Source organism: Triplophysa dalaica, chromosome 10, assembly GCF_015846415.1.
Source record: "Triplophysa dalaica isolate WHDGS20190420 chromosome 10, ASM1584641v1, whole genome shotgun sequence".
In the NCBI taxonomy this organism is placed as follows: Eukaryota; Metazoa; Chordata; class Actinopteri; order Cypriniformes; family Nemacheilidae; genus Triplophysa; species Triplophysa dalaica.
In genome coordinates this window covers 20,900,673-20,926,196 of record NC_079551.1, presented here as the reverse complement: position 1 = coordinate 20,926,196, position 25,524 = coordinate 20,900,673, and the positions used below count along the sequence as shown (strand labels likewise).

The 25,524-nt window shown below is 37.6% G+C and overlaps 1 protein-coding gene across 1 annotated transcript in view; it reads left to right on the top strand.

Moving 5' to 3' along the window:
• The window catches only part of LOC130429807 (E3 ubiquitin-protein ligase RNF123), a 115,609-nt gene that overhangs the window by 81,014 nt on the left and 9,071 nt on the right, over positions 1-25,524 (top strand). The window contains 2 exon segments of the mRNA XM_056758599.1: positions 4,691-4,818; positions 14,352-14,446. Of these exon segments, the coding sequence (XP_056614577.1) occupies positions 4,691-4,818; positions 14,352-14,446 (223 nt within the window).

Genomic DNA, 25,524 nt, shown 5'->3' with positions numbered 1-25,524 from the left:
AAAACAAACAAACAACAGAACATGAAACATATGACATCAGGGACTTGATATAAATCAAATAAATGCATGAAATAAATAACAGCCAAATAAAATAAATAGTATAACACTAAAAAGTAAAATAAAATAAATTTTATTCATGAAATTTTCAATTTCATGTTTCAATATTTTCCACCACATACAACAAATAATTTAAAAATAACACATACAAATACCACTAACGAGCAAATTCTGATTGGTCGAGACGACATATCGCATTTAGGCTAAAAACAGGTTTGGAACTTATAGCGTTTTGGTAAGAAACTGCATCTTGCACTACATTTTTAAACAAGGAAATTTAGCGATTTGGCGTGAAACATTGATGGAGCAGTGAATAGGTTTAGTACACAGCAAAATGGCATGAAGAACTCATTTTAAATTTGCCGTTTAATGCTTTACGGGAGAAGAGCTCTTCATATATTTTTTAGTTCTGGTAGATCCTACTCTGAAGATAATTAAGTCCTAAAGGAGTTCCTATACCTAAAACTGGGATTCCTAGTTCATCGCTGTTTGGTATGGATGTTGTTCTGCTGCGCTGAGGTATAACGTTGACACCGTAATGTATTTTAAGCACGCAGCACAATGACATTGATGGCATACAGTGAGACACAAACAGATTCACGAACCTTCAGCTCGGCAGTCATTGCCGCTTGTTCAAAAATCCAACTCTCTTTATACCGAGATCCAAAGTATTTTGCAGAATAGTTCTGTTATTGCTCACCGAGTCTGTCTTTGTGTCTTTTGATCTCTGACAATTAGATGAGCATTTATTGTCGAGATTCAGCATGAATTCAAGTTTCTGAAAGCGTCTCTTTATGATCCACAATCTGGGATGTTTATCGGTACATGTGAAAAAAACTGCATCCAGACAATTCATCAACATAAAAGTGAGAGAAAACAAAAGGAAAATTGAGGCAGACTGTTTGTGTTGTATTGTACAAATACTTGAGACAGACTTCATGCAGAGAGGAATAAAGAGAGAGATTTCAGACGTCGCTTCTAAATTGGCTCTTTTTGTTGGTCTCTTTCTCATTCCTGAGCGCAATAAAGTGCTGTGTTGAAGCCAGAATGTTACATCTCCGGGGTCAGAATAGAGTCAAGGCCATATACTTTTTGATAGTTGTTTTAATTTCAGTTTTGTACTGTGTCATATACAATAAAAGGGCCAAGCAAATCAAATACACGGGAAAAAGCTGCTGATATTGAAAATGTGAGATATTTATGGCTGTGCGTGGGTCTTGCATACCAACACAATCTTACGCAGTTCCTAACTTTATTAGGAGGTGGCGAATTTGTATGAATTTTTTGCGATCTCATGTATATGCTTTATTACGTATGCTTTATTAAGTGTGTTTCTTAAATACGTTATCTCATTCAGCAATGAAGCATAAACGCGACGGCAACTTAGTTCTGTGTCAGCCACCGTAGTGCTTCGAAAGGGAGGGGGGAATGAGCCTTTGGTTGCAGTTTGCCTCACCGCCAGATGCCATAAAATTTTATACCATGGACATTTAACATCCTACAAATTCATACAAATTAGGCACCTCGTCCAATAGTTACGAGTAGGTTGTGTATACTTTACAAAAAAGCATATACACCAACACAGGTAGCAGATGCTTCTTATTTTTCATTGTTTTATTTAAATCCGTATCTTAAACCTATTTCGATTGACAAAACAACTAGCGGCTAACAATAGATCACCTTCTGCTGTCCTTTGATCAATGTGTGCCGAAATAATCACAAAAACAGCTATTGAATCTTACTAGGTAATGTGTTTAAAAACGACAAAAATCCTTCGATGAAAACAGGTTGAGTAGAATCGTTAGAAATGTTGGTGTCCTGTTCACTTTATTGTCCGTAGATAGCTGTAGAAAAGCATAGGGCTCACACGTATTTCTGGTGTGTCCGTTTTTCTTTCATCATCACCCTTCATACACAGCTGTGCCTTTCGCCAAAGGGCCCGTAGCATGCAATGTGAGTTGGAGTAGATCTGTAGGCATATTTTTGAAGGATGTGAAGGAATCGTGAGCCGTGTGTCACACACACACACGCCTCACGATTCCCTCACATCTTTCATAAAAAAGGATATGATGATGGAAGCTGTTCCAATAATCCTCCCCCGTGCTCAGCTGTCAGTCCCGCTGTGCTCCGAGGGGCAGGACTGAAGTGGAAAATGGGGCCCGTGAGTCAGTGTCTGTCTGTTGGGGGCCACAGGCTCCACAAATAACCTCTCTTGTTTACAGGCTTATCTGGCTGAGAGACACCTGCTGTCATGCTGGGATGTTTTACTAACCTTTTTGACTGTGTTTTTCGTTTTTTTTTGGTCAATTTTAATGTGAAATTAGGATTGTCAGAAGTTGCTGACAGTCGCTGTGCAACACCCACGCTACTATATTTGTTTAAGATGTATGTCTTTGCGTCATCATTTTTGTGCCAAAGAAATAGGCGTCAGGTGTCAGGCACACTCCAAGACGTCTGTGGATGTGATATTTCAGCGGCCCTAGAGCACAGCAGGAGGGTTGCCAGGTGCAGGTTGTGCGGGCAATGATCTTGTGTATGCGTGGTTTGTTTACCAGACCTATCTTGTTTGATGGTTGTTGTCCGTCTAGGTCTTTCATTGAGCGTGTGTACTGTACTGCTAACATCACATGACAGACGGCCATGCCTTGTAAACACGGCAGCCTGTTGGGTGTGTTTGTGTGCGGTGCAAACATATTTGCTCAAGTGTTTGTATCTCTGCATTTCCTAAATCATTTGCCTTGCGGCATGATTTTTTACCTTAAACACGTACTTAGATTGTCAGAGAATGTTACTGTAACACATCTCCAAAAAAATGGAAGGAAGGAGGCGGGAACCGGCAAACATTTAAACATTTAATAAAGTAATATAACAGACGGCGGCCCCTCACGGACGACCGCCGGCGAACAAAACATAATATAAATACAAACATAACATAAGTTCGGGCCCGGTCCTCTCTCTTCGACGGTCCGGTCGCTCGTTCCTTTTATGCTCCCATCTCCTACGTGATTCGAGCCCGGTGTGCGCACAGCTGCCGCTAATTCACAATTACTCACCGGACTCGAACCACGGTCTCGCCCCGCCTACTCTACTACAGTTACATTTGTAGTGACGTATTGACAAATTAGTTTTAAACACATCTGTACCCTCTAGTCAGAGTGTTTAGTTATGTCTACATTAATCCAGATACGTTTTGCAATGCTCTTTCACAATGTACATTTGGTGAGAGACTTTGCATTTTAAAAGATTAATATAAAATATTGTTTTATTAAAATATAGCCCTTTTTATAGTCTGAAATAATGTTCATTATAACTAATAATATAATTTAGAAAAAAGTTAATGCATTATGGTAATAATAATGCATTAGAAGTATTTGTACTAAATCAATCTTAAAGCTGCAATTTGTTACGTTTGCCTCTCTGTCGCCACCTCTGTTTGAAACATGAAATTGCAGGTTAATATACATATTTTATGTGAATAATATATATTACATATATATATATATATTGTAAATTATATTTTGGTTGATTTCGAAAGAATAAAGGTACGGATTCTATCATTACCAAAACACCAGTTTGATGACAATAATGTATAGTACGAAGTCACTTTAACTTCAGTAAACTTTTATTTTGGCGAATTCCCATAAGCAGCAGCAGTTGTTTTTATTTTATTTTGAAACTCCAGTGTATTATTTAAAGATGACGGTTTCCTTTGCTTGCATCATGAAGAAATATATGTGAGTGGGTGAATGTTGTCCGACTGGGAAAAACACATGAAGGATTGATCAGTGAGGGTTTAGATGTACACAGCAGGTGTTCCGGGTGGCCGGAAGTATTGGTTTGGGTGTTAATGTGTGATGTCTACAATTGATGAATTATATGCATTATTTGAGAATCGGGTGATACAACAACATGAAAGAGAGCTTTGTTCATAAGGTTACTGTCAAATCAGATTTATATAGTTAATCAGCTAGGATCTATTGTGTATGTTTTTCTGATGTGTATTTATACCCTGGAGATGTTTGGATACCCTGGACCACTACATGCTGTAGTGGAGTTGGCGTTGACCCGTCACATGATTTGTGTTTGATAGGAAGGGCTCTGCTCTTACAATCTGACAGCTGTGTTCCCTTGGCTTTTCATTGGTCGCTTGGCTTGTATTTCTATTTTTGTCACATCAATGAAAATCTTGATTTCTACATTTTCTGAGACAATTGCTAGTACAGTTATCGTTGTCTGTGCAAACTTTGATGCCATGATGTATTCTGGTTGGTTACAGAGGCATTGCTATAGAGTTTATAGGGTGCTCTGAGTAGGATCTTCTAGGTAAATGGTAGATTTTCTTTCCAAAGTTACAGCATCAACTTAAGTATAAGTAATGTTTAGCAGGTAAACTCCTCCTATAACTTTGTTATAACGCTTTCCTGTGGCTCATTGGCTAGAGCATGACGCCAGCAATGCCAAGGTCATGGGTTTGATTCCATAAAAACTAATGTATAGTACAATGCAATTTAAGTCATGCCAAATGCATAAATGTAAATGAAAATGTTGATTTTTGTGTACATCATGCACTCAAAAACTATCATGCTTGAAACCTAAAATATGAATATGTGAAAATGAGTCGCTTCTCTTTCAGGACCTCACGGGCTGCAGCTGTGCTTCTGTCGGATCCTTGCTTTCAGCTTCGGTCCATCCAGTATCTTCTCGGGGAAGGAGAGGGCGGAGCTACGGCCGCAGACAGCAAACACTTCTCTCTACACACGTGTAAGTTTGAGCGGACGCAACATTCTCAAAATACTCAATTACACAGACTCATCCTCAAGTGATGTTATACGGTATCTTATTTTGGCGTACCGAGTAGGACATGAAATTGAGTTTGCTTTGCATTTATTGCACTTATTGCTTCGGTTTTAGATGTCAGATCCTTTGGAAGGCCACCAGGGTGAAGAGTTCAGTTTAAAAATGTCTACAATTTTGAAGTAATCCTAAATACCTTAATTATTTCCTTCAGCCGTATTTTTTATGTTTATGCAAGGAATGGTGGCCTTCCAGGGTTCGACACCCCGGGTATGGATACTCAGCATTTCGATTTTAAAAACACTTCCTCCTCCTCAGAATACCTCTTTATATCCACTGATCTGAAGTTATTGTGACTCTTTAAATAGCCTCAGCTGAGCCATAGCCCCAGCTCTTATTTCACTCGCTAAGAATAAATCCATGCAGTGATATAGATGAATCACAATTGTAATCAGATATAATTTGCCTCTTTAATTTTTGCTCAAATACTTACATGCCAGGTGGGATTGAGATGTGAATAAAAACATTTTCGCAAAGGTGTAGAATGAAAAGAAAACATTTGAATGGGCGTGGAAATGAATAAAATGCCATATTACTTAAGTCGTGCAGATTTTATTTACATGAGATGCACTTTTTGTTACATCCTGCCTTTCATAACCAGAAATTCTCGAGCGTGAATGGAAAAGCGTAGCAAGGCAAGATAAATTTGGATCATACCTACAGTGTAATGCACTATACGTCACTTTAAACCAATGTTGTTATACATTTTTGGTTGATTTTAATGTTGTCCTGAAAAATCAGGAAAGTCACAGCTATAGCCAGTAGTGAAGTAAATGATATTGTCCATAAATAATAGTTTGATGGTTGGTTACTGGTAGCATTGAGTGGCGTAATTTTGTTTTGAAAAGTAGTGGTTACAAAAACAATTAAAGCCTAGTAAATTGTTTCTGTAAAAACTTGTTGGGAATATTTATCATATAGGCTAGTGGGCGGTCCATCCATTGCCTACTCTGCTTTTGACTCCAGCTCTCACAGTATGTGGTTCCCAACCTGTCATATGCTGAAGGTCACTTGGCTGTTATGGTGCACAAAACTTAAAAAAACATATTATTCTTATGACTATATCACTTGTTCGTTGGTTTACGCATTTTTTTGCTTGGACACTTGATGCATGAGCAATCGTGCAAACGCGGATAATGAACGCATTTCATTCTGGCCACGTTTCTTAAGTTGTGGCTCTCTGTCTTCCACAGAAATGAATTGAGTGTGAGCAACGGGAGATAGTGAGAAAGAGCCTGGGTTTTCACGACTCTTAGATGTTAATGGCACGTAAACAATACACACATTCCGCAAGCTTTTTTAATTTCTTCCAAAAAGTCGTGGGGACATGTGCCACCTGTTCCACCCGCAAATAACAAGCAACATACGATATCAGTATATGTTCAGTACGAGTAATAATTAGAGAATCACCGATACTACATTTCTCCAGTGATACCGATAGCAGATTATTCGGAGAGATACCTTTTCTGAAGATTGAATTAATATTTCTTAACTTTTTGAATGTTATTAATTCATAATATTAAACATTAAACGGGTGGTGTTTCCAATCATTTTCTATATACACACAGCACAAATTCATTGCATTTTCCTGTCCTCTATCAGCCAATAACCGTTTTTATCGACTGATACCAATTATTGGCCCATATATCGGTCACATTAAAACTAGAGAAATCTTCTCCTTCCTGCACTGCAGTCTTAATCGATTCCTCCAGCAGGGAAGCTCAGATCTGCTCTATAACTATATATACCGTCCGCCTCAATCTACCGCCACCGCTGTACTGTAAGAAGCCTTAATGAATTATTTACTCTAAGTGGATGCATTTCTATCCACACGATGGCCACACTTCTAAACTGCTCCACTTAAAGCGAGAGCCACCCGTGACAGGAGGTCTTCAAGCGTGCAAGAACATCATTGAGAATTTGTTTGCGAGGAGAGTAAACTTTTACAGTTTACAGAGTTTTGTAATAGAATAAAGTCATTTTAATATTTGTACATTAGCTGTTTGGCCTAAGTTTGGTTGGTCTGAGCAGCATGAGGTCATTTTTGCCATGATGATTTCTTTGTGATTCATTGTGCAGTCTATTCTGACCCGCAAAAAAAAGTTTTTAAAATGTTTATTAAAGCTGCAATCTGTTACTTTTGCACATTAATATTGCAGGATACTTTACTTAATTTATACTTGGGTTAAAGTCAAATAAAATAATGATGTTTCTTACAAAATCCTATGTAAAAGCTCAATTTATAATAAATAACAGAGAATTTTGTAGATTTTTTATAATTGTACTAGAAAATAATTTAGATTTTTTTTATCTGTGATTTTTACTTAATTGTTTTCAACCAAAAATAATAGCTTTTATCCTCTATTATTCTTATTAAAAATCCTACACAAAATATTATTTCGCATTTGCAGCTGCACTTATACCTCAAAAAGTAAAATTAACAACGTGAGAAAAAAGTTTAAAACCAAGCACCTCCAACCGTTGCTGAAAATTTATTAAGAATGTTTTTCAAATCAAAATGTGACTCCCTGAATCAAAAGGTGCGTAACACCTGCACTCCTAGCGATTTACCGGTTGTGGGTGAGTAGAAATAAAACCTTCACATGCAGGTTTATCATGCAGAACTGAGGTGTTTATCTCCGTCAAACTCTTCATTCAAAACCAATTTGTTTTCACACCGTGAAGCTCATTCCACTCAGCTCTGAGGGACGGCATGGTGTGAATCTCCAGGCTTACAAGGAAGAAGCTGGTCTCTCTCGTAGTCATGGAGACCGAGGGTCGCCATGGACACCATGTCCAGTCTCAGTTCCTGTCTGTCTCTCAGATGCCCCCTCACCGTGCGTTGTTTTTCCACAACTAAACTGGGTCACTGGTATCAGGAGATGGGTTGGCGGTCGTCCTTGGGTCTTTTTCAACCTGTTGGTAAAAAACCCAAAGGACACATAACGGCAACATCTTCACCCAGATCAACATGACATTGTAACCCATGTAAACGGGGACACTTGTAGCCACAGGACTTGTTTTTTTTTTATGAAGCTGTTATTGGACATATTGGGGTTGTAATTTTTTAAGAAGCGATAGAGTGGCTGTGTTCTGTAAAGCATATAGCCCCTTGTTTACACTGCACAAATCGGTGGGACGTTACGGCTCCGGCGAGGTTTTGTTCCATCTCAAGTAGCGCCTTGAACGCGAAGTGGCTGAATTCCCAAAGACCACGTAATTTGCCTGTCCGTCGTTGTTTTTCTTCATTTTTCATGAATTTTTGGGGTTATACCATAACAAAGTTGGCTAAATGGTTATATTTGTGTGGTATATTGTTGTAATCATTGCTTGGACGCGGCATCCGTATCTTTAACATGCATGTGGGTATAAAAGTGGCCACGATCAGGTCCAGTGGCTGCGTCGGGGTGGACTGTCGCACACGCGTGCAGTAAAAATTAAGGGTAACCGTACTGTTCTTACAATTTTATCATAGTTTAAAATGAATACAGACTTAGATATGAAATGCTAAATCCAAAAATTCACAGTATACAACAAAGCATATCATTTGAGATACTTTATCACATAATGCATTGTGTTTCATCTGATCATCCATCCATGCCCAAAATCCCACAGATTTCTAACCTCAAGATTTAACAAATTAGAGTTAGGAAAAGTTTTTTATACTGCATGCACTGTAAAATAATTTGGGTTGGTTTCAACACATGGTTCTCTTAAAAATTGAAAAAATTGACCAATTCTAGATTGTTATAACTCATGATTGGGTCATAAATGATTTTTTTCTCGGTTAATTTAACCCAGTGGTTGGGTGGTCTTCCCTTTTTGATCCAACAATGGGTTGAAACAACCCAACATTTTTAAGAGTGTATCATTTTACATGTTTCCATATACAGTACACTATGCGCTTGCAAATGAATGACAGCCAATGAATAAACGCTAAATTATTTTTCCTAATTTTGCTTCCCTGTAATGCAATTTATTTCTTTAACTCCCTACAGAACCACAATGTAAAGGCAGGTATTGTCTGAGCAGTATTAATTAGCGTCTTGAAATATGTCCAATGCTTCATTATCTCTGGTCTCTGCCAATCTCAGAAGTCGTGTTATTAAATCAGAACTGCTAGCGGTGTCACATCTTAGAAGTGCCACTGTTTTTCTTTTATAGATTATTCTTGGTAATGTACTTGGCTGAGCTTCCTCTCGATAGCAAGTCTGAGCCTGCAGGGCAGTCCAAATGTGAAGAAAACCTGTTCTGTGCTCATAATATTATTTATTTATTTGGTGACATATTGTGTGCGAAGTACAATGTGAGAATTATTGAAGTAGAAGTTGGCGAGGTTGATGCTGGCATTATTTCCTGGGCCCTGCTGCTGATATTGTTATTGTGTTGCTCCCCTGGTCCTGAAAAGCAATTTCTTTAATAAAAAAGGATGAAGGGATTTTACAGTAACAAAATTCTGAATTTAATCAGAAGCCCATGAATTATACAGTGATTCTTGCGTTTCTTGATTACTTCCTCCCATCAGCAGATATTTCAGAGTAAAATAAATGTTTTAAGAATAACTGTTTTGAAATAAGTGTTTTAGGAATAAAGATCTTGAATTTAAGGCCTGTTTACACCAATACCGGTTGCTATAAAGACAACTATACCCAAAAGTACATTTATTACATTATTCTATATTATGATAATTTTCGCACACTCACGTTTCACATTTTTTCTTTTCTTTTTATCGTTTTTTTAGAATAATTTTAGATTGTCTTGTAATGTTTTTCATTCATCAGCTGAAAAAAATGTTCACCTCTTAAAATACGTACAAATTCCTTTGTGATTGTGTTGGTTTAGAATAATACAAAAATACAAGGATCAAACCCGTAGAAATGCCTTACCCCAACTTCTTGCTTTCTGTTTACGAAACACTTTAACACAGGAAAGACGCCTAAACTAATTTAGCGGTTTCATGTTTTCTTTTGAAGCACTCAAGCATTCTCATTACGCTTATTTCATAGACCCGGACCGGGCTTTAGAGTACACAAACACAGCCACGCAAGCTATATATAATGTACGACTCCTGGAGGCAGTTCAGATTCAGCGTGACTGTAGAACGAGTCAGAAGAAAAGATTAATGAGAGACGACGGACCGTAGGTGGTTCACATTAGCACTTCAAACGGTATGTCCTTCTTGAAATGTTCAGGCCAACCTGTACGGCTGTTATTGTGCAGGATCTAATGAAAAGTCAAATACCACCGGCCCTCTCTGCTTCTTTAACCCGGCGTGGTGACAGGCCCGTCTCATTATCCTAGTGCTTCTGAAGGAGGTTACACATAGATGCTAATGGATGTAATGACATTAGGCTATGTTCCTATCGCAAAGCCGGCAATTTAAAATAACGGAATTGATCTGGCTGCTGGGTTTTGACATGGATCTTCTCGGCTCGAAGGGCTAATTAATATCTAGATGCCGTGGGAATGATACCCGGCCCTCTTCAGAAGAGCTTCAGCGTGTAGGAGTCTTCTGGAGAAAACAGCGGTGGAGCTACTTGTGTTGGCCGGACTATTAATGAAACCTTAAAGAAACCATTGACGCAAAAATTCAATCATTTAAATAGACTACCGTTGTGAGATTTCAAATGATGATTTTTAGTGTGCTAATGTTGTTACCTTTAAATCTGAAAAAGTGTGTCTCCGTTGAAAAAGGCCAGAAGTTTCATTACCCTGCCTCATTTAAATCCACCTCATACATATTCCTTGTAAATATCACAGCGGCTTTATAACTCGCAGGTGTAATAAACACCCCATCTGCTTGTGTTCCTGCAACAGATGTGGCTTACATTTTTTTTTCTGTCTAATCATTGAGGAACTGATTGTGACATTCGGTTTTAAGAGCCCCCTGAGACCGCCAAGCCATGAACAAGTGTCAGCCATTCCCTACAGAAACACAACTACTACACATCTCAGAAGAGTGAAGTTACAGCAATCTGGTGTTGTTGGACGGTTGCCGGGAATTTACTGGCTAAATGTAAATTCTTGCCATCAAGTTTTTATAATTTTGTGCCCATATGTTGCATCAGTCGATAAATCAGTCGGGCATTATCAATGAGGCGTTCTGTATATATTTATGCCTTTGGTTGAAGCTTTTATCCAAAGCAATCTGCAATACATTTAAACTATACATTTTCTCTGTGTGATATGTTTATATGCTGTATGTACTGTATATATTGTACCAATGATTTTCCTGCTTCCAATGGAATGATATATGCATGCTACAGAAATGCACTTCTGAAGAATCATTCAATGACACAATGGAGAATTGAGCACTATTAAAATCTTATTAAGTAACACTTTACAGTAATGTTGTATATAAAGAGTTTATTTGCAAAAAACAGATGAAAAAACAGTTATCTGTTTTTGCAAATTAATTCTTGGATTAGCTGACAAAAGAGTGAGTAAATGATGACAGAATTTTGTTGGGGGGACCTATCTCTTAGACTAACATTTAGAAAAGATTAATAAATAATGTAAAACTATGTATATTGTTCATTTTGAGACAGGGCCCTATTCTCATGATCTTAGCACATGGTCTAAAGTGCAGGGTGCGAATGTGCACTCAGGGCATGTCTGTATCCACTTTTGCTAGTTTAACGATGGGGAAACGGTCAGGCCGCCTGAGTGCATGGTCTAAACGTGATGTCCCGATTCTCTTAATGACTAATTAAGACTAATGGATGTTTTTTGGGCGTAACGTGCAGTACACCAATCATAGTCTCATCTCTCATTCCCTTTAAGAGCCAGTTCGCTCGCGCTACGGAAGATTCTCTATTATCACTGTGGAATTTGCAAGAGCAAATGGACGATTCTCCAGAGAGGAAACGATCAGACCATCTACAGGACAAGCCAGATTTTTATCTTTATGTACATAATAATAATAATCTATTACATTGTAATCCATTTTTTTAAATATTTGACATGTTTGTGTCATGGGTCATTGTGTCCCTCACGGACGGCCGCCGGCGAACAAAACATTAATACAAAACACAAGAACATAAATATGCAGAAGTATGCAGCGACGAGACGAGACAACGGAGACGGGAGCCCTTGGAGCGACCGGAAAGAGAGAGGGGAGAGATGAAAAAAAAAAAATTATAGTCCGGTTCCCTGACATGCTGCCACTCGTTCCTCAACCAGCCGAAGTACTCTCTTTCGCGGTGCCTTGTGGTGGCCCTGGGGCTTCGGTGGACGGCTCGACCGTCCGCCCCCTGGCGGTCGGCGGTGGCTCCTCCTTTATCTGGGAGTCGGGGCGGGTTCTCCATCCCCATGCTCCTCCCCCTCGGGGGACGGACGCAGGCTCCGGCCTCTGGCAGGCGGCGGCAACCCCCCCCGCCCGCTCTGCGGCAACCCACCTCGACCCAGGGGCGCGGCAGCACAGGTCGCTGTTCCAGCGAAGTTTTGACGGTGGCCGCACTGTGCACTTCCGTTTCCCCGGAGCCACCGCGCTGCCCGAACTCTCCGGCACCGCAAGGCCACTCGGCGGCGAGGACTCTCCGACAGCATGTCTCTCCTTCCTCCCGGGTTTCGGCACCAATGTAATAATTATGTAATAAAAGGAAGGAAGGAGGCGGGAACCGGCAAACATTTAAACAAAGATTTAATACAAATAATAACAGCCGGCGGCCCCTCACGGACGACCGCCAGCGAACAAAACATAAATACAAAACACAAGAACATAAATATAAACTTAACATAAGTTCGGTGCCGGGTCCTCTCTCTTCGACGGTCCGGTCGCTCGTTCCTTTTATATGCTCCCAATCTCCTACGTGATTCGAGCCCGGTGTGCGCACAGCTGGCGCTAATTCACAATTACTCACCGGACTCGAACCACGGTCTCGCCCCGCCTACTCTACTACATAGGTAAGGCAGCAACAATGTAAACAGTGCAGCCAGATGCTATTAGCCATTAGCTAGCTTCAGTGTAGCCTAGCTTACTATAAAAAGAAAATGACGCTAAATTGTATTAATAATGCTGTCGCTTTTGCTCAACGAGTCAGTGAATCTATGTTCAAACAAGTTTATTTAAATAAAATGTTTAAGCAAATAAAAATGAATCAGTATGAATTGCAGTTTTTCTCTAGCTCAACTGGTGGAGCGTGCATTGTAAAAAAAAAAAATTATGCTTATGTAAATGCATGCATATGTAAAAAAAAACGCTACGAAAAAATAACTAAAGCAGTCAACTGAGCACCTTGTGATTCCTGAAAAGTGTAGGCTAGGTACCTTTGCTAGTTAATGACTCTCCATCATTGACTAAGCTTCAGATATAGCAAAGTTTAACATTGGATCTGTATCATTGATGAGAACATCCAGAAGGCCATGACATGGTCACTCTTCACTTTTTTCTCTCATAATTAGGACGTCGGCTGTCATTGCTGTTCAACCGTCCAAATCATTAGCTAGAACAGCAATGATTGACAACGTCAGGGCCAATTTTGGCACTTGCAAACTAGACAAGCATGAAATCGCTGTGGGGAAAGTGAAAGCTGCGGGAAAAAACGCGCCGAGCAGACCTCTGGCGCTCAGATGGAGACTAAAATTATCAAGCTGATCCCGAAGTCCCAGCGCATTCATAATGAATTTGTGTAAATGAGGTTGGGAGTGTGTTGAGGAGGCTTCTTTCACACAGTTCACATTAATAGCAAATAGACCCCGCAGGGCCTGGGCTAAACCTTATGTCTGATTCTTGAAATAGTGACGTAAATGTAGTTATTAAAGTCTGTTCTTTTCCACTGATCTTTTTAGTTTTGCCTGTCAAAGCTGTTGAAGAAGATTTGAGTGATGGTTGTAACTACGGTTTTCTTCGGCACTTGTGTAGTCTAGTAAAGTGCATCATTTCACTTTATTTTTATAATGAATCTTGTTTGTTTGATGCACCCGTGAGTAGTCATGTAAACAAGACGCTTTTTCAACAACAGAGTTACTGTTTTGTTTTCAGTTTTATTGTGGTATTATACTAATTTTGAATTATTTAAATGTTATTTTTACGTATTTATTTCGTGTTCATGCTCACTTCAGTAAAATGTTAGCTATTTTGTTGTTTATATTGCTATATAAGTTATAGTAGTTGCCATACAATTATTTTATATACATTTTTATTTGATTCATTTGTTTTTAGTTTATTTTAGTGGGTTCATTTGCTCTTGGTTAATCTCGACTAACCATACATCTTTGAAAAGGTTCCAAAGACTTATCTGTCATCTACAGCAGAAAATTCTTCACTTGTGTCACGACTTCACATCAGAGATCAGTTTCTACCAGGCAGCACAGATCAGTTTGTTAAGCCTGGACTGCTCACACGTCCATATTTTCGAAAGTGCTGACCGTAAGCAGTTCCTCACAATCTGTCAGTACCCCTCTCTGATGCTTATTTGTGTGTTCATTTGTTTGAATAGACACGGACTACATTAGCGCAGAAGAGGAACAGAAGGTAGAACAGATGCTGGCTTTCCTGAAGGTGGAGTCCAAGCAAGCGGCGGCCAGCACAGCGGTGAGTACACCTACCCACACAGGTCCCTAAAACAACAACCAGCACTTATTTGCACCATTGTTCCCTCATGTGCTATAACAGAAAGCAAAACCGTGCCTGTCTGCAATATATACATTTGAACTGTGAAATAGTTATTTTAAATAGAGGAATTCAAGGTGCGATTGCTACAGTACAAATAAGTGGAAGCTTGTTAAAGGGGTAGTTAACCAAAAAAGAATATTTTTCATAATTTTCTCGCCCTCATGTCACCTGTGTGACTTTCTATTTTTCTGCAGAACACAAAAGAAGATATTTTTTTAAATGTGAAAAAAGTAATTATACAGAATTTAACTTTTTTTAACAGATTTCTAAAAAAATGTCAAACTACAGAAAAAACACTCTAAATGTACAAGAAAAAAGTAAAAAAAATCATGCAATTTTATACCGCAAAACTGTTATTTTACATTAAATAGAAACATGAAAACTTTTATTTTACGCTGTTTAACTGGCACCCCAGCTTTAAAATACTTTAATGTTTTTTTTGTGTTCAACAGAAGTAACACTAGTTTACATTATGATATTAGACTAAACAAAGAAGACACTACATACGTGATTTCATAAGACTTCACCGATAACTTCACTTCGACACTGGTAAAATCTGTTCAGTGGGCATCTTTCAAAATTGCCTAAACAAAGTTTTATTTAGATTTTTTTTACGAGGGCCAATGTACCTGAATGTTGTAATGTTACACAACCATAAAGCTCTATTGTGTCAATTCCATTTGGTGACAATAGTGGAACAGATATAATATATAATACACCCTTCATTTCCCTGAAAGTACATCAAATCTCAGTTGAATTTTAATTGAATTTTAATCTATAATTCAGTCAACACCATCGCATCTTTAAGTAAATTGCAACGTGAGTCCTGCAGGCACCTTAAGCGATGCATCACGCTGTAGCTTTCAGAAAGCATTAGTGTGGGTGGCAATACAAGCCTATTAGTGATTTTCTGAAGTGGAATCACAATGTTCCCATGGGTTTCTGTGGTCCACAGTTAATGTAATGGCTGCCACATTCAAGTCTGTCCACAGCGGGCTCTCAGAGATAGCTGAGAGTCCACCGCAGCATTAGACAGCAGAAAGTGAGCTCCTCCCACGAGAGCTTTTCTCTTCTGCAGAGAGAAACATGATCGGCCATTCCCATCTCAACCCAACACCAACCATCAGCAGAGAACCAGGGAATTCCACTTGAAACAGATGATTTGCCTGTTTAATATCGAGTTGTGGAATCTGGTGTCGCAACAGCATTTGATATAAACGTATTTGCTTTCTATAATAAAGTATAAGCGGTGATTGGCGTGTTGAGACGGGATGTGTTGGTGTGATCATGGGCAGTTGATACATAGAGACCTTGCAGTTTTGCCTCATGTATTTCCATCCTTGCCTGGATACCAGATTTGGTTGATTTTAAATATATAAGTGTGGATAAAAAGAAACGGTGTAAAATATGAAAACAATGTGAGCAGAAACACATTTCAATGGAAGTCATTTTTGTGGGAATTTGCTAGTTCGGAATCAGCCACTAGAGGTCGCATTTTTGAATGTATTATATTACACTTCTCCTCCTTCTATTATAGAAGGAGCGTGGCATGATGGGAGTTGTTGTTTTTACTTACACTGCTGATTGAAATAGATCCGATGGGGTTTAAAAAACAAGCTTGAGGAACACATACCATTATATAATTGTGATAAGAAGTGCCTAAACCTTGAAGATTTATCTGGATTCCAACTTTTACGGTATAATGTAAGTAGGTAAGTAAACACAAATATATAACTCTGTGCTTGGGTTTTTTGGATATTTCAATGCAAAAATCTTACATACTGTATTGTACCTTTAAGCAAAAGAGGGATTGGATTTTAAAAAGTATTTTTCCAACTGTATTATGATTGTTATGCATTGGATACTTTAAAATTACATTTATCATTCCACAGACACAGTTAAAATAACATAATAAAGATAAAAGCTTACATAAATTGGTGAAAATACATGATTATCTTTACAAAAATAATGTATATGATAATATTACGTTTATTTCGAATTTCGTAATTGTCCATTGTCAACCACCTGCATGCTAAAATAGCCATGTTGAAAAATTTGGAAGCTCAATAAGGCAACATTGAACATTGGAGCATCCACATTTAATTTGCACTAGAAGGTGCAAATTTTCACGTTTTTACCTCAGAGAGTTGCGTGTCGATTTATTTCTTAAAGCGTCTTGTTATCCTGGAACAGATGTACTTGATCTCAACCTTCAGCAAAGAGATGCAGAATTGCTGCAGTAATTATTGACAGTTTTTATGTCATTACACTCTGGTTGATACTCAGCAGGATTGCGGCAGAAAACACAAGCAATCACAGGGTAGTTTTAGATCCAGGTAAAAAACAAATTCAATTTTATTAACCAGAGCTTTACAGGTATTCAAGCAATATACAGATTAGTGTACTTTTGTATAGCAAGACTTTGGAAAGTTTTTCTGTGAAACTATCCAACAACATGCCTAAAGCCAGTGTAGGCAATCCTATGCAGAAACGTTTTTTGTCATGCTGGTTGGAAGTCTCTTAACATCATAATAGGAATAAACAAGTAAAGCGATACATCTGTATTTTTATAATTAAACTGTATATCAGGTCACATGCGCGGGAGTATGCCTGGTAAAAAGTTGGAACCTTACTTTCCCCTTGTTAAATGTGTGCAAGTTTGCAAGTGGCACTTGCAAAGGACTTAAAAAAATAAAGACCATCTTTAGACACTTTAGAAGACTCGATGCAATGCAACCTATTCGTATTGTTTTTATATTGTTTTAGGGTAGCAGTGGGTTTAGAGTCCTCTAAAATATATATTATTTTATATACAAGTACAAATAATACGCATTTATAAAATTGTTTCAGTTTTACAACAGAGCGTGCCATTTTCACGCCTAGAGGAGGCAAAGGGTTTCTCTTACATGTTTTGGAATACAGAGTTGGAAATGGGTGTGTGTGCTTGAAAACGGCTGTCAAAAGTTACATAACATTAAAAAAATGTTGTGCACAATTATTTTTGGCAAATAAAAATACTTTATATATTTTATGTAGTGGCGCCAGGGTCAGTAGTAAAGAAGGGTTAAAAGAAGTTTAATAACAGAAAATGTCCTTTATTTGTAAATAAATTGTGACAGAAAAGTGAAAAATTATATTAGTGATAGACAGTACTTAAGTATTTTTAGTCTGCTTTTACTCTAGTACATTTAAAGTACTGTTCTGTACTTTATTACAGTGTTTTCACTTTTAGACTTCTTTATAAAGCATGTATATATCATATGTTTTACTCTGTTTCATAAATACATTTTCATAATCAAATCTTTTACACTTCAAATTCCCAATACTTTAAGTACATAAAAAAATCTAGTACTTTCTTACTTTTATTCAAGTATAATTTTGAGCAAAATAATTCAGTAAAAGTAAGAAAGAACAAGTGCCCAAGTATTACAGGTAGACATTTCAAAAGTATTAACAATGACATGTTTTTGAATTAAAGTAAAAAGTATGATTTTTAATTTATATTAGTGTGCATTATGACGTATGTATTAAAGTAAAATAAATCCAAAGGAAACTCACAGTATGAACTGATATTTTTAAATGTACTTGAGAGAAAAATACTTCAGGTGTTTTGTCTATATTTGACAAAATTAGCTTTCTTTCAGCGTTCATGAAACACAGATCTGTGATTTGTATTTGTAAATAAGAACAACTGCCGGTGGATGATTCAGAAATTACATTGTCAGCTTCAGTTTAAAACCTGAGGTGCAAAATAACAATGAATTGTCAATTTATAAGTGTTTCTCATCGGGAGCTAATAAGATCTGACATCTAGGATTGAGTGTAATGATGACTTCAGGTTGAGCTTCATTTCCTTATAACCAGCTTGACAAATGAATGCCATGTTTAGGCATTTCAAGTGTCATTAGTTGTTTCGAAATATTCGTGATTTCCTTAAATCGAATGTCATTTTAATTATGACACACTTCTCCTTTCCCAACTTCAAACTAAACAACTTCAAGCAAGCCATTTGTAGCCATACAAAAGTACACTAATCTGTAACTTGCTTGGATACCTGTAAAGCTCTGGTTACAAAATATAAAGAAATTGTCGCTTTTACCCGGATCTCAAACTATCCTCTGATTGCTTGTGTTTTCTGCCGCAATCCTGTTTAATATCATTCAGAGTGTAATGACAGAACTACTTTCAATAATTTCGGCAGCAATTCTGCATCTCATTCTGAAGGTTGAGATCAAGTACATCTGTTCCAGGATAAGAAATAACAAGATGCTTTTAGAAATAAACCACTCATATACACATGTACACTCAAGTTTAGTGTGTGATGTAGTCGGAGCAGGACAGCCAATGCTGTTTCATAGTTTCTGAAATTGTATTGTACACAACCGGTTCTGAGTGTTATGGCGGATGGAGAAGGGATCGCTTTTGGGTCCGTTCTTCGGGCTCGGAAAGCTTGGAATAATTTTTTGAATAAATAGTAGCCATATCTGCCTGTTATGTGTTTTGTTTATATTATATAATATACAAACTGTTGGGGTCAGGTCGTTGGGGTCAGGTCGCGTGCTAAAATATAAAATATGTGCACATAAATTAATAAACGTACACAAAATACCATGTTTGATTGAAAAAATTACGTAATGATGGCAAATTGTGTTAGGACATTACTTAAGAAAATCGCCCCCTGCTGGTAACGTTACTTCACCTTCATGCATGCGTGTCATATTCTCGGCTAGAAAAGGCGTATTTTACTGGGATGCACATTTTGAATAAGGGGAATTCCGTCAACAGATTTGTTTACGTTTGCGTGACATAAAAATAATGTAAATGATTAACGAATGTAATGCAGCCTGGCCACAAAGTGTCTTGAAAGGGCGAGCCAGACAGTCTTCTTTGCAGAGATGTGTTATTTGTTTGTATGTCATAATGCATAATGCTACATGACTAAATGTAGAAGTGCAATCAAACAGAAATATTATTGCCGCTGCTCGCCTCTGGGCCTTTAGTGATCTTGCTGATACATATTGTTATTGTTGATTGTATATGGTGTCATCTTTTATTTGCCTTTGCTGTTTATTGCTGCTATAATTCTGGATGCTTAAATACATCCAACCCTTGATGAAAAGATTATGGGTCTGCAGATCAGACTCACAATCATTTCTGCATAGATATTCAGTTCTTGTGACCTTGCTGTATGTCCGCATGGAATCAGACTGATACATTGCGTTGTTTGGTTGTAATAAGAAAAGATTAAACTCTTGAACTCGCCTAATACGTTTATAGTGGAAGATATGAAACAATAATTTAATGTTGCAGCTCTGTCGTTTAATTGACAGCATGTCTCTAAGCAGCAGTAAAATACATTTTCAATTATTAACACTAAATCTATCTTATGAAAAAATATTATTTCAAAGCGACTGTTGCTATAGAATACAGCTGCAATGTTGTAAATAAAAATCCAAAGGCACCGATTACATTACATTTATAAAATACAAATTACATTTTGCTGTTAATATTTTTGTAAAAGAAGATGAAAGAATGTACAGACTAATCATGCACAAAAAAAAGTTTTGAAGACAAAAATTGTATTTCACTGTATTGGCAGGAACAGCGCCCCCTGTGGTTAAACTGAGAATGCACTGTGAATATCATTCTGAATTGTATGGTATTATGAGTTGTGTTTTTAAATATTATAAAACGCAGAGGCGTGTGACAGGAAGCTTGTGTACCATTGGATTGCATTTCCAGCACATTTTTGCAAAACGCATCATTAACTCATTGGGCTTGAGCTTATGTGTTTCTTTCCACACCGGCTGACATTAGTTTACTCTTCTCTGCCAAGTCCACCTTGGCTCTGACGTCCGGGGTAACAAAGCGTGAGGTCTGGCTTTTGTTCCCCATTGATGGGATCGGTGTGTGTGTTTTTTACCAGCGGTTGGGCATCCGTAAAGTGGCAGTAATTTTTCCTCCTCTGAGTATAGCTGTTGGATGTTTAAGCAGACCTCTCAACCATGACTTTCCTCTCCATTTGTTTTGCTTCTTAATTCTTTCTATTCAAAGTTTCCAACTATGACGCCTCGTTGCAGCTATATTTGGCCTTATACAGGTTTGGATTTGACAGAAATGGGAGTATTTATTCATTTGACATGGCTTAAAGGTGTTTTGAGTGAGCTCCTGTGGTGAGGATTGATGCCTACCTGTGGGGTTAGTGTGGGCTGGGTGTGGTGGGTAACCTGGGTAAAGTGTGGGGTTGGCCACGGTGGTACTGCTTGCAGTTCTTGTTTTAATTAGATTTTTTCTTATTTCTTTGGAACGATTTTTGAAAGGTACTTTTTGAGAAGTATACCTAAAACAGTGCATTGCAGATTGACAGACCCATTTCTGATTAACTTTCATTATTTGGAAAAGGAATGAGCTGCGAATACGACGGTGTGAATACGAGTAAAATTCACATTATTCCATAAAAGAAAAAACTATACATGTTGAACTATTGGACTATTGAAATATTTCTTTAAGCGTCTGCATTTGTCATTTTATGTCAAAGACATTTTTGCAATGAATAAATTTGACTTTGTGAATCTGAAGCCACATCTTTATATTCTATGCAGCAAGAGGAAAAACTTTTCAAAGTTTAAACTCAGTATACTATACTGTATGTGTTCTGGTGTTACTATGGTTACTTTTGAAGTTTCGCTGAGCTGTGTCCTAGATTTCAGTCATTTTGGAAGACATAGTGTCAGCTTATACAATCTGTTCCCACCAATATACAAAACAACATACTGTTGCAATCAGTTGTTGAGAATAATCTGCAAAAGGTTTTGGTATCATACTCAAAAAGTCTGAAAAGTACTTAATTTTATTTGATAAATCAGTTTGTTTAGACAATTGATGACTATACATGTTTCACTAAATCAGTCCTTGCAAAGCCTTTTTGTTCCTTTTTCAAATGTTATTATTCAGTATCTATTTAATAAAATGCTGTAAATGATATCCATCCATCCATTTTCTACCGCTTATCCGAACTACCTCGGGTCACGGGGAGCCTGCGCCTATCTCAGGAGTCATCGGGCATCAAGGCAGGATACACCCTGGATGGAGTGCCAACCCATCGCAGGGCACACGCACGCACTCATTCATTCACGCACTCACACCCTACGGACAATTTTTCCAGAGATGCCAATCAACCTACCATGCATGTCTTTGGACCAGGGGAGGAAACCGGAGTACCCGGAGGAAACCCCCGAGGCACGGGGAGAACATGCAAACTCCACACACACAAGTCGGAAGCGGGAAACGAACCCCCAACCTTGGAGGTGTGAGGCGAACGTGCTAACCACTAAGCCACCGTGCCCCCCCCTGTAAATGATATAATTTAAAATAATCATAGTATAATAAAATAATATACAGTATATATATAATAGTTTATATTAATTATAATAGTGTTAGTATAGACCCCTTCAGAAGACATAAAAATGCTGGTCCAGAAGAACTTGTTTCAGATTTTTTAACATTACACAAACATTTGAACAAAATATAACAGAATATTTATAACCTGAATCAAAATGTTAAATAATTGATTAAAGATTTAATTATATTTAGTAATTATTTAAAACCCTGATAAAGTCATATTTTAGTCATAGATTTGCCATTTTCTGCATAAATTTCATTGTACATAATGTAAAGAAAATTCTGTGGAAATATAACCTTGATAGCTTTCATATTGACTGAGAAAGGCCATGTCACAGTGTAACAAGATTCAAGTATGGAAGGAAGGAGGCGGGAACCGGCAGACATTAAAACATTTAATAAAGTAATATAACAGACGGCGGCCCCTCACGGACGACCTCCGGCGAACAAAACATAATATAAATACAAACATAACATAAGTTCGGGCCCGGTCCTCTCTCTTCGACGGTCCGGTCGCTCGTTCCTTTTATGCTCCCATCTCCTACGTGATTCGAGCCCGGTGTGCGCACAGCTGCCGCTAATTCACAATTACTCACCGGACTCGAACCACGGTTTAATTTTCCAATTAAAATAATTAAACATCCTAACAAGATATCATTCATGCAGTAATTTTATACTAAGGTTGTGTTTTTAGTTAAAGCTTAAACTCAAGCTTGCATGAATTAACAAGGTGCACTATAGCTGTACAACATTTAGCATTTTTGACCTTTGTTACAGTTTTATTGACCTTTTTTAGTCCTTTGGATTTTAGCATAAATCTAACAAAACTATTTAATAATCAGGAAGTGATATAATCAACTTAATTCTGTTAATTATCTGACAAGAAAATATATTTACAAAATTATTCATTATTACTTTTGGAAATGTGCCTCATCTTATATTTTCCTAGCTTTAGAAATCTCTAATATTGCTTTTTACAACACTTTTCGGTGCGTCTATCAAGAGAATATCTGTGTTGACACAACTGTCTTTTCAATCTATTTTTAAGGGTCTGTTGACTGAAACAAAGGGTCATGTCTAATCCCAAAAATATGTTTTAGTTTTGGTTTTGTGCAATATCTAGAACAGCACCTCAGTTAAACCTGTTTCTGTAGCTCAACACTGTTTTTAATGGAACAAAGAACAATCTGTTTGGATATGAATAATTCAGCACTCTTTGTCTCGAAATGTGCTCTCATTTGAGCATTAAATCTTAAAGATGAGATCTTCGTGAAATATGGTGCGATATTGATGTAAAACATCTGTATAAAAACCTATAAATTACCGTGAATTTACTAGTCTGGTTGTCTCAGAGCTGTGTGTGGTGTACATTCAGATTCACACAATCTGTATTGCCGAATCTGAGGTTTCAGCGTTGTGTATCACCTAATATTTTTATATTAGTCTATTTGTTTTGCAAGGTTATTTAAATGACAGAATAAAAGGTTTATTTCTGTTCTTGCCTGCATTGACAAAGAGACTGTTTTCAAAACCCAAATAAATAAGGATAAAAGCATATAGCAAAGTTGCTAATATTAACATATAACTAAAAGTCCTAAAATCTTAAAATAAAAGCTAATTCAAAATATTAATAAATATTAAACACCGGACTAAACTGCATGAATCACAGACAGGATTATTATACTTGTTTAAAAAATGTTTGTTTATTGAATAAAATTGAGGGCTTATTCCATTTTAATTGTTTCAATTATATCAAAATTACAAGAATTGCCTTAGTAATAAATTGCAACATGTTGAGGTTATTAAAGTTATTAACTTGAAATAAAAACGAAACTGAAATAAAATAAGTAAATCTATTAGTGGTGGGCATAGATTTTTTTTTAATCTAGATTAATCTAGATTTATCTTGGAATTAATCTAGATGAATCTAGATTAAAATGGCTCATTTGAATTCTGCCGAAGGCATTCAGAATATGTGTGCTACCCAAATAATGACTAAAAGTAAGCCTTGAGAACGGGTTTCTCAAGCCAGGTGGCGCATTAGACCAGGGGCTCATCTCCTGTATCCAAAATGCATCACAAACTGCTTGAGAAAGCTGTTCTACTATGATAATTGGTGATGAAAATAAATTATGTTCAATAAGATGAACTTGTGTTTACTTCCGCATTAGCTGAGGGATGCTTTGCATTTAGGTGGTACTTGAGACTGGAAGAGCTCCTACAGTACATTTACATTTAGTCATTTAGCAGACGCTTTTATCCAACAAATTTGGGGGAGCTTGGAAATGAGGGAGCAACAAGCGATATGTCATACAGGAGCCATAATACATTAGATCTCAATACAAAGTTACTGGTTTCAACTAAAGCTAGACCACTACCTGTTGAGAGAAAGTTTTTTTTTAAACCTATTCCGCATTGCACAAGGTGCAAACCACCTTAGTCTTGTCGATGTTTCCATTGGGAAGCTTCTTAAAAATAAATTTTCCCTGAAGCAACCCGGCGGCTTCAAAGCTGCATCCATGTTAGCACGTCACGTTTGATGCGGTAATTTCACAGTAACATTATGTTGTGTTCAGACCAAACGCGAATGGCGCATCAAGCGCAAGTGATTTACATGTTAAGTCAATGCAAAGACGCGATAGACCTACTTACGGCGCGAATCGCGCGAATGAAGCCCTGGTCATGAGATGATGAGGCGGCGCGAATGATGCGAATTGCGCGAATCACGCAAGTTGAAAAATCTCGTTCTCGCCCGGTACAGTGCAAATAAGCTGGTATACATCCGAGCTAAAATATCAAGGTGAAAGTCATCATAGCTTGCGTAGTATAGACCCAGCTCCCAACCCAACTTTGAGAATAGATTAACGGCAACATTTTTTTTATCGCGCGATAAGAGTCTCACGATAACGCAGCACGTTAACGCCGTTAACGGCCGCCCACCAAAACCTATACATGATACAGTAAATGAACAAATAAATATTGGAATGCCAAAAGCTCATAACAAAATTACTATTAATTACAATACAATTAAAAATATACAATGCTCATTTAAATTGTTAATAAAGCTATGACAAATTCATAATTCTTTATTGGTCAATATATACAATTTATACGCGCACTGTAAAAACGATAATATTCCAGAACTATTGCTGTGGTCCCCCAAAAAAGTAAAGTAACATAAAATTTACATTTTACATATTTTATACCTGCCATGTAAATATGTAGTTTATTTCTGTAATTGTTTAGTCTCATTTCAATAAAACGTGAAAATTCTGTAAAATAATGCAATGCGATTCCATAAAATGACAGTTATTTTTGCAGTGCAGGCCTTTCAACATTAGACATTTTATGTAATTTCCCCCCTTAAAGCACAACTAACCCCAGCCACTTTTCAGCCATCTCAGAAATATCACCCCAGCACATGTCAATGCTGACCCATCACAGAAAGGTCAGTTGTCAAACCAACAGTATCCCACAGCGGGACCCCTGCCGTCAGGCGGTTAGCGGTGGCCTGAAATGGCTGCAGCGGCCTGCACAATGCTCAGATGTAAATATTGCTGATGCAGTCATGTTTCCGCATCTACGATTTGTTCAAT